The sequence below is a fragment of the Phlebotomus papatasi genome, chromosome 1, assembly GCF_024763615.1.
Source record: "Phlebotomus papatasi isolate M1 chromosome 1, Ppap_2.1, whole genome shotgun sequence".
In the NCBI taxonomy this organism is placed as follows: domain Eukaryota; kingdom Metazoa; phylum Arthropoda; class Insecta; order Diptera; family Psychodidae; genus Phlebotomus; species Phlebotomus papatasi.
This window is the reverse complement of record NC_077222.1, coordinates 103,276,595-103,286,447: the sequence shown is the minus strand read 5'-3', so window position 1 is coordinate 103,286,447 and position 9,853 is coordinate 103,276,595. Positions and strand designations below refer to the sequence as shown.

The 9,853-nt window shown below is 37.2% G+C and overlaps 1 protein-coding gene across 1 annotated transcript; it reads right to left on the bottom strand.

The window, feature by feature from the left end:
* Positions 1–6,332: 6,332 nt before the first annotated feature.
* LOC129810187 (exocyst complex component 8) lies at positions 6,333–8,774 on the bottom strand. Its single transcript, XM_055860511.1, has 3 exons — positions 8,630–8,774; positions 6,748–8,555; positions 6,333–6,685 (listed from the first exon to the last, which is right to left on the bottom strand). The coding sequence occupies exons 1-3, from the start codon at positions 8,682–8,684 to the stop codon at positions 6,500–6,502; spliced, it is 2,049 nt and encodes a 682-aa protein (XP_055716486.1). The 5' UTR covers positions 8,685–8,774; the 3' UTR covers positions 6,333–6,499.
* Positions 8,775–9,853: the final 1,079 nt, after the last annotated feature.

Here is a 9,853-nt window from a genome sequence, read left to right as displayed (position 1 = left end):
TCTTAATCATTCGGTTCCTTGTATTTCATATTTTTCCCAATGTTCACGTCAGGAGTCATAGTTTATCGAAGAAACCAGTGTCAAATATACGAGAGGAACTATCATGCCTTAGTAATACTTGGCCATTCTCTTTCAATAGGATCGAAAGACAAAGAAGTGAACTTAGTAAATTTCTCTTAGACTCCTATTTTGGGTTTATTAGAACTTACTGTCTACATGAATGAAAGCAGACTGACAGTGTCTGACGGATGACGTTAGGAAGCCGTAGAAAGCGACACCTGTTATAAAATGTTTGGACTTCAAGTGACAGGTTTTCTGTCAAATGTCAAATTTTTGCACATTTTCCGCTATTTTTCAATAGAATTCGTGACTTTATCTCCCGGAATTAGTAAATTTCCAATAAAGGTGGATAGAGGCGCGTTAGAGCATGAGATTTCGGGAGGAATAATTGTGGAGTCCGGGTGTGATAGAGACAAGATAAATTTGTGTATAAAGTATTAAAGAAAATGAAGAGGAAAATAATAGAGAAGAACTTGATGGAAGAGAAGCTGAATGAGCGAGAAAGTTAATTAAATGTGTCCCCTTTTTGTTTAATATACTTTTTAAAGAAAATTCAAAGTCACACAGACACTAAATGCTCTGTGAATGATTTAAAAAAAAAGCGGGCTTTTTTTTGCAAAAGTAAAATGCAAATGCCATCTCGTGTGTGGATTCACATCAAAACCCAATGAGAGATGAATATTGTAAAAGAATGTGAGACATTTTCAATTAAATGCTAATTAAGAGAGATAAAAAAAAGAGAGTCACTCTGCACATTTTATTTTACATTGTTTCCTTCTCAGCAGCTGAATCAACTCCGAGAAAAAGCTACTGAAGAAATAAAATAAATGCTAATTAGAATCAGCATTAAATAATTACACAGAGATTTTTTCACACTTTCACTTTATCTAATAAGATAATGTAAAGAAAATTAAAATTAATTAATAAAGAACTATTCAGTGCATGTGGATTTTTGTCCACCAAATTTAAATACAGAAAGAAAAATAATCTTTTCTTAATAAAATAATAAATAATAAAAGGAAATACTAAGCTATTAAAAGTGCCAGAAAAATTGAAAAAAAATTTAGCGATAGATGACTTGAAGAATTAAAGACGAGAAAAGGATTCCCCAGAAAAAGAATGTTATCAAGACATTAAATAAAAAAAAAAATAAAATTAAAAAAATGAAGGTAAAAATGTGGGATAGTGTGAGAAATAAAATAGAAAAAAAAAATATATTGAAGAAAACAGAAAGAAAACGAAGCTGAAAAAAATAAAAGAAAAAATTAGAATAGTATTTTTATTAAAGAAATAATACAAGGATTGTATAGAATAACTAAAAGTTAATCTTTCATATATTTTCTCACCTAATTTTTAAATAACTCTTCTTGCGCACATTTTATTTTAAAGATTTTTTTCTATCTCAAAGTACTTTTTTGTAAATAACACAAAGATCACACAAAGCTACAGTGCATCAATATTTTTTTCATGGAAAGAAAAGCACAAGAAAATGCTTCGAGAGCTTTGAAAGAAATTTTGCAGAAATTCTATGTAGAATGTTCTTCTACAAATTTTTCCAAAAAACAAGATGTTGCCCAAATTTGGGACTCCTGAGGATTATCTTCCTTAGGAGAACGTTAAAGAGATTTTCATTGAAGCTGAAAAATGTGAAAACATAATGAAATGCTATCAATAGTTTATGTTTAACGATATATATATATATATATACATGCATATATATATATTTGTAAAATGATATTAATCGTTGTAATGCAAATATTATGAAAAACAGTGAATAAAATGATAAATTTCTAATCAATGGAGTTGTTTTCTTGCCCACTGATTTACGGAAGACCACAGTGATTTCAAGCAATTTCTAGCAAGACATTGGACAACTGTACAAATATTACAGAAGTAATTGCGAGTAAAATTCTATCTTTTGAGAGAGATTTCTCAAAAATCAGTGAATGCATTTCAGCTATGCAAGACATTCATCATGCTGTACAAGAGATTGGACATTGAAATTTATTCCTGAATAGTTACAAAGCGAAAAGATATGCTATACAACCAATCTACCTAGCAGGAAACCTCGCAAATTCACTATATGAGAGAACAACTTCTTCAAGCTGCACATACTGAAGTAATGAAGTTTTTAAGAGAATCTTCGTCCCGATGCGGCAACACAACTGGTGGAGTTTTCAACCCAGAATTAAAAACTCAACTCTTCTCCAGAGCTTTCGACTTGTCGTCCAAAGCTTAGGTTGAGTTGTCGCCGGATGACTAAAGGTTGTGTGTTGTTCCCATACAAGATTCCTTGTGAAAACACTGGAAGCCTCCCACCAAATACAAAAATCCTCAAACCCAACGAAACCTAAAAATCACTAACCCACTCGACCACTCAGGAAGACACAGTGTGCATCAAAAGCTCTAGAGAAGAGTTGAGTTTTCGATTCCGGGTTGAAAATTCCACCAGTTGCAACACATTGCAGAATACAGTAATGTTACTAAATGCAACTCTTCTACACGATTTGGTGAATTTTAAAAGAAAACGGCATCTTTGCGCCGACCTTTGTGTGGTGTGTGATAGGGTGTATGCTACCCTAAAACGGCACTAAGTCCCATTTGTACAGAAAATATTGCAAGCACCTCCGACTTCAAGTGGTTCCGTAAGAACATTTTCTGTGCAGAAGGATTTGCACAGCCTTAAACGCAACTGACTACAGAACAATAAAGTTAACAAACTTATGCATATCAAGTGTGACTTGCAGGTAGGGGGAAGTGGGGCTACTTTGAGCTGTGAGGCTAGATTGTTATACGGCTTTTTTTGCCTATTTCTAAGTGAAGCTGGTCTTTACAATTATTTTATTTAGATAGGGGAAAGGCTCATAATTTTGTCCAGTTTCTTATTTTGGACACTTTGAGGATAGCATTGGACACTAAAAATAAATTGATTAAAATGATGGATTTTTATTCCAATATTTGATGAATAATGAATTTTATCTAAATATTTGTTCTTTTTGGAAGATTTTGACACTAAATACGTTAAAATTTGAATATGATTTGAGTTGAAATTGCTTTGTTGAAAATTCAGTGTGAGCAATTGCTTACGAGAAGTATGACAGAACTTCGTGGCTTACTTCAGTCTTATTTAGTTTTGGTGAAGTACTAACAAAGTTTGTTCGCTGTTTTTGAGTGATATTATTGAATATTCATTGAATATTGTGTTGATTCACGTTACTGATGATTTGTACATTTGACCTGAAGTGAGATTTGCCTTGTGAATTAGATTTTTCGTGTGAAAAATGGGAAATGTTTTAAGACATTTACCAGTGAGGTGATGGCTCTTATTTTGGACAGGTGTTTTTCTCACGAAATTTCGTGAAGTTTTAGTTTTTGTGATGACTAGTTAGACAAATGCCTGGAGAAACAAAGGATCATCATCTCTACGAAAGCGATGTAGCGAGAAATGCCCTGAAAGGCTCCCGGAAAGGCCAGGGAATGAGCGAATCCGCACGTACTTGGAGTATCGAAGTCAACTCACTTTAATGAATGATATGGAAAGTTTCCGGGCTTCTGTGACATTCTACGTTTCCCTTACATGAACAGGAAGAGGACTTGGTAAGATTGGTTCATCAAATGAAGAACAATGGGCATCCTGTTGAGGCGGATTAGCTGTCCAAATTTACAGCCAAGTTGGACAAATTAATAAACAAGTTGTCCAAAATAAGAGCCAAAGTCACCTCTACATATCAATTCATTTTTAAACGTATTAAAACTAATTTTAATAAAAATATGACGATAAATAGCTTGCTAAGTTTCTAAACAACCCTTCTGAAAAGAGAGTAACAAGAAATGTCAATTAGTATTGAAAATATCGCACTTCAAACTTGGAACTTCGATGCTTATAAGCAGACTGTCCAAAATTATGAGCCCTTACCCTACACAATTATTTTGTCTATCCAAATTACATCATGTTAAAACCCAGATTCCTTTAGAAATATGCGAAAATATCGTATAACGATGTAGCCCCACAGCTCAAAGTAGTCCCACCTCCCCCTATGTTATATAAATATTGTTGCGGGGAAAAGAACCTGCACCCCTCTTGGGGAGTCCTATGATGGTTTTTACGGAGGATCATTATACCTTAGGAGGAATTTAAAAATTCCCATAAACGTCAGTCGAGCTGTACGTATACCAGAGCATGACAATGGGGGGACAGGACAGTCCACGACAAATCACCGCTGCTCTTTTAGATTAAGAAATAAAATATCTTCTAGGAAAATTTCCTTTAGAATTTTCTTGATAATCTATACGCGCACCTTCAAAAAATAAAGATAAGGTAGGTAAGGTAAAGATCAATTTTATGAAATATTTCTATTTTCATACATGTTCAAAAGGCTGTGACTTATTTTTTTTTCTTAGGGCGAATTGCAGGTCTCTTCCTAATATTTTTAATAGTTCTGAAGGGGAATTCTGTAACAATATGAGAATGTCATATGACCATTGTCATATTACAGAACAGAACAGCACTTGAATATCTAATGGCTATAGCAAAAGGAGACCTGTGAAGGTCTTAATAATTGATATGAATCGCATTTTGAAATAATTTTCTCGAATTCCGGGATCGAGTTGCCGGTTCCCAGAAAAAATGCATGGGTTCCCTGAGTTCTCTGAAAAATATATCGGCTCCCCGGGTTTCCTGAAAAATGTATGGGTTCCCAGAAAAATGTATGAGTTTCCTGAAAGTTCCCAGAAAAATGTATAGGTTCCCTGAGTTTCCAGAAAAAAAGTATGGGTTCTCTGAGAGTTCCCTGAAAAATGTATGGGTTTCCCGTGTTCCTTGAAAAAACGTATGGGTTCTCCGGGTTCCCTGAAAAAAGTATAGGTTCCCCGGGTTTTCTGAGTTTCCTGAAAAATGTATGGGTTTCCCGTGTTCCTTGAAAAAATGTTTGGGTTCAAATTGGCTCGAGTTCCCTGAAATGAGTTACCCATTTTCTATTTTGTGCTCCTTAACTTTAAACAAATTGGCGCAAGCAATCAAAAAGAGTAAAATTAAAAAAATATATATTTCCAATAACAAAATTTAATAACTTATCATGTAAAATTTTATTAAATTCTCTTTCTAAGAGCATTAAAATCTCAAAATCGTAAAAGCAATAATGCTTCTTGTTTAGATTGGCGGTGCATTCTGCAACACGATTTTTAGAGTCGAGTCCGGGTCCCCTAATAAAAAATACGGTTGAATATGATTGAATGAATCCATAATCTCGCCATTTTTTTTTAATTAATTGATTTATTTTTTCTGTTTTACCTTGAATTATTATTACATATTTCAAGTTCTGGTTAATATAAATTAAAAAGTGTGGTTCCGTTAGAAAGGTATAAAAAGTGATCCATCTGGCTCATTTATGCTTTGAGAAATCTCTCATCTCTTCCCTCTACTGGGAGATTTATTAAGAATATTAATGAAAGTCTACAAGTGGAATTATAGTGATTTCCTGGGCTAAGACCTAGGTGTTCATGCCTGGTCTTTCTGAGTCTTCTCATTGGTCGCAAGTCAAATATGATACCCAGTAATTGCGAAGGTATCGTTTGGTTCTCAAGAATCGCAAAATGTAATGCAATCAAATGTTCTAGTCCCAATTGAATTTTCTGATTGACTAAACGGCTAACGTTTAAAAATTTTCAAGCTTTAACCAATTAAAGAACGCCGTGTGATCAGAATATTTTATTTATGGAGGATTAAATATTTAATTACATGTGGGAATTGCTTTATAACCTTTAAGTGCTTCCAGAATCATTTCAGTCTAATGAAGATGATTCCTTATCCCGTTTTAGGATTTTCCCAAGAATTATCCCTCTGAAAAGTATTCAGATTCAGGAGCTTTTTTCTCAGTAGGAATAAAGTAAAAAAAAAAACACTGGGATGTCATCGTGTCATGTGCTCCATGTGCTCAACAGGTCGCCTTTTCTTGCCTATTCTAAACCAGAAAATAGGTTTTTTCATGAAAAAGAAAAAAGTGCTCATAAAGTTGTAGGTAGAAAGATAAAATTTTCTAACAATATCAATACGGACCTTTCAGATCTTCTGGGTGAGCAAAAAATATCGCTTAGTATTTCATCATATCATTGATATCATTAGATACTTTTGCAGGCCATATCCATTGACGCATTTTAATAAAATTTGACGCAATAAAAGTGCATAAAATTGGTAAACAATTGCTATCATTCATTTCAGAATCAACAAAATCCTACGCAATAAAATGATTAGGAGAAAGAAAAACAAAAATGACTAATTTCTCAAGTTTATTCTCTGCAAATATGCATTATAATGTAGTAGTGCTTTTGAAGGCTGGATTGAAGATCTTTGAAAGACCTAAATAGCTTAACTTTATTTTTAAATAAATGAGAATGTACAATTTTTGGAGTTTTGTGATAAATTTGATAATTTTATTAATGATTAGAGCACGTCAGTTTGGTAGATACTCCTAGGTTTGGGCTTCGGTGCAGCTCCCGTCTTAGCTGCTAGGACTTTCAGTTCCGGCAGAAGCTCACAGTTTCTTCCGCTCGTGCTCTCGAACAGTTCAATTGCAGCAGGCAGGATCTTCTCCACGAGGAACTGTTTGTTCCTGCTGACAAAGTTCAACTGAAAAACGAAAGCTTTTAATTTCGAAAAAGTTTTCGGAATTCTTTCGAGAAGCTTCTTACGTCAATTGCTGCTGCTGGATCGGCTTTGAGGTGAAATTGAGCGATGAAGAGCTCCTTGACCAGGACTTCTGCGTCGAATTTGAGGGTCTCATACTTGGCCAGAGTGGCACAGCTGAGAGTTGTGATGAAGAACTGCCGGCAGAAGTTGACAGTAGACTGGGTAAGGTTGATGAAAGTGTCTCCGGTGACGAGGGGCTTCAAATTGATGCCGAAAACCTCAAATTCCTTCATTGTGGTCCTTAGAGCTTGTTTTGTGCGAAGATTGAAAGGTTGCCAGTTGTCCTCCATCCTCTGGGTAGCCCCAATTAAGCGGTCTTTCGATTCTTGGAGGAGTCCTTCGAGAGTCGGCCTTAGGAGACCTTCCATGTGATATCCAACATCGAGGCCAATCTCCGTGAGCTTTGCACAGGGCACCCTGACCAGTTCAACGCAGTTAGCAACGGCTTCCAGGTCAGTACCTTTCCCTAGGTAGTGTTTGATGAGCTGGGAAGCGAAATATTGAAGTTCCTGATGACACCAAACCACGAGGCTTGCCGTGCAGGCAGCTTGGGTGCCAAAAGCTCCCACAAACTCTGCCACAACTTGCGCCAAGTCGCAGAAGAAGATCTCAGCGACGCCCAGATTGTTCCTTCGAGCCTGGCGCTGAGCTGTCCGGATGGCTGTTGTGCAGACGCCCAGAAGAGCTCCACACGCCTCCCGCGACTTTCGCATCTCTGCCAGGAGCTTCAGGGGCCTCCGGGCTGAACGCAGCGCTGCCTGGAGGCTCCTGCTCTGACTGGCTGACAGCTCGAGGAGCAAAACACTAACCAGGGATGCTTTGAGACTTTTGATCTTCTCCTTCATGTCCTGGGCTCCGTGGAAAGATGAATCCCTGGCCAGGTATTCCTCGCACTTCTGCAGAAGGGCCAGAGTGTCCTCGAAGTGCCGCTGAGCAATCAGGGCTTGAATCTCTTCCGGAGCTGAGGAAAGCCAATCCGGAGCGAAGATCAGAGGAGCTGAGGGATGCTCGAGAGTTGGGCTGAGAGTAGCATCACTAGACAGACTGACAGTGTCCACAATGGATTTCTGCCGGACTGCCATTGGTGGCAGGGGAGCTGGACCCTTCCGGTGACGCTGATGACCCTTCATGCTGACCTCAAACTTCTCAATCCATTCAGCTTTGGCCGAAGGACTTATGCACTGGAAGATCCTGCTCCCATCCGGAGTGATAATATTTATAGCATTGCGCACCCCATCCAAATCCCGGATATTGATGACTGCCAGCTTCTTGGACTCATACTCACCCAAAAATTCCAGTTTCTTGTCATGCTTCACCTTGGCCATGATCAGACTGTCACTGAAGAGGAAGAAGTACGTCCTGCAAATCGGACGATAGTCATTGCTATCCAGTTCAATCAGCCCACCTTCATGCACAAAAGTTTTATTGTCCAGCACTCCCGAATATCCCATCAGAGACTCCCGGATCAGAGCAATAGTACTGTCATTCCCTCTGGACTCCAAGGATTTCATCTCTGAATCCTTCTCCGCCTTGGAATCTCCATCCATGGGCACATTCCGAGGATCATCAACAACATTGCTATCCCTCAATGTACCCAGGAGATTCCTCTGTTCAATCAGAATGTGAGACAGTTGATACATCTCTGATTCCAGGTGAGAAATCTCCTTCGCCGTGTCAATGAACTTCATATAATTCTCATAGACGTGCTTCTTGAGGGCACTGGAAGTCTGATCACTGAAAGTCTGGATCTTGGCTTTCCTCTGCAGCAATTCTGGTCCTCCAACGCATTCCTGGACCAAGTCCCGGACATCTGGAACACAGAACAAACAACATTAAATTCCCACCGGAAAAAGGATTAATGCCACAAATCTCGAGACTACTTACGGTCCTCAGCCTTGAATCCTTTTCCATCGAACACTGTATTGGAGGATTCAGGCATTTTTCTAGTGGAAAATCTAAAATTTTCCCAGGAATTGACAATCAAAACAAAAACACCCTAAAACTAAGGGTAAGCTTGTTTAGTTTACAAGCATTGTGATTCTTTTGAGAGACAACGCCCCTAACCTCTAAACTCTCTCGTCTCTTGGGATATCACGGACCAAAGCATACCATGGACCTTCTGAGAAAAAACAATAATGGACTATTTTAAATCAATAAAAAAAAAACGATTTTTTATATGAGCTCGATTAATTCCTGAACTGACATATTTTTGAACAAAAGATCGTAAAACAGCTTATTGCATCGACGATCCCGAATCCCGAAAGAGTCAATGTGAATCCAAAATCTAAACCTAAAGTAAACTTTATCAAGAATCTCTGATGTGAAGTAACTTAAGAATTATCAACTATTAATGCTGAATGAGTCGAAGGACATTCTGTAATCATGTCGAGGAGAAATTTTAAATTATTTATGGGTGAAATTCGCTGAACTTCTGTCGGTAACACACTTTCGAGTTTAATCATGAACCAAAAGAACTTGCAGATTCTAACAATAGACAACACAATTAATCCAAACATCAAGAACTCCTCTTGACGACAGTTCTCACTGGCTTTTGGAAGTCCAGTATGATTAGCACAAACATTCTTCAGCAATAGTTAAAAATTTCACAAAAATATGCAAAATGCACGTCCTACAAGATTTATCGAGCTTTTGTACTATGGGTGCTGTGCGAATTTATCTCCGGATGATGCAAGAGCAATGAATTAATCCATAAAGTCGCTGATTTCATTGCGTATTAATGAAAATGCTGGATATCCACATGAACTGCATGCCAGCATCTTCAAGTATAATGAAGAATTGTTATGAAATATCAATTTCGACTTTTCCTCAAAATGTAACTGAATAAGAATTCAATTACATTTTAATAGAAATATGCTCAGGATCTGTACAGCTCATGAACATAGAGCAAGATAAATAGTTCAAACTCGTCCTTGGGCCAAGAGATGAAAGTGTTTTTGGATTTATCGGGGATGTTCAGATTGATTTTTCTAGGGTTTATTTTTAATTGGCTGTGCTATGGGTGCCATGCCAGGAAAAGGGATATTTTTGGGAAAAACACAAGCAATTTTTAGAAACTCTTCCTGACAAGATCAAAACAAAAGTTTTCAA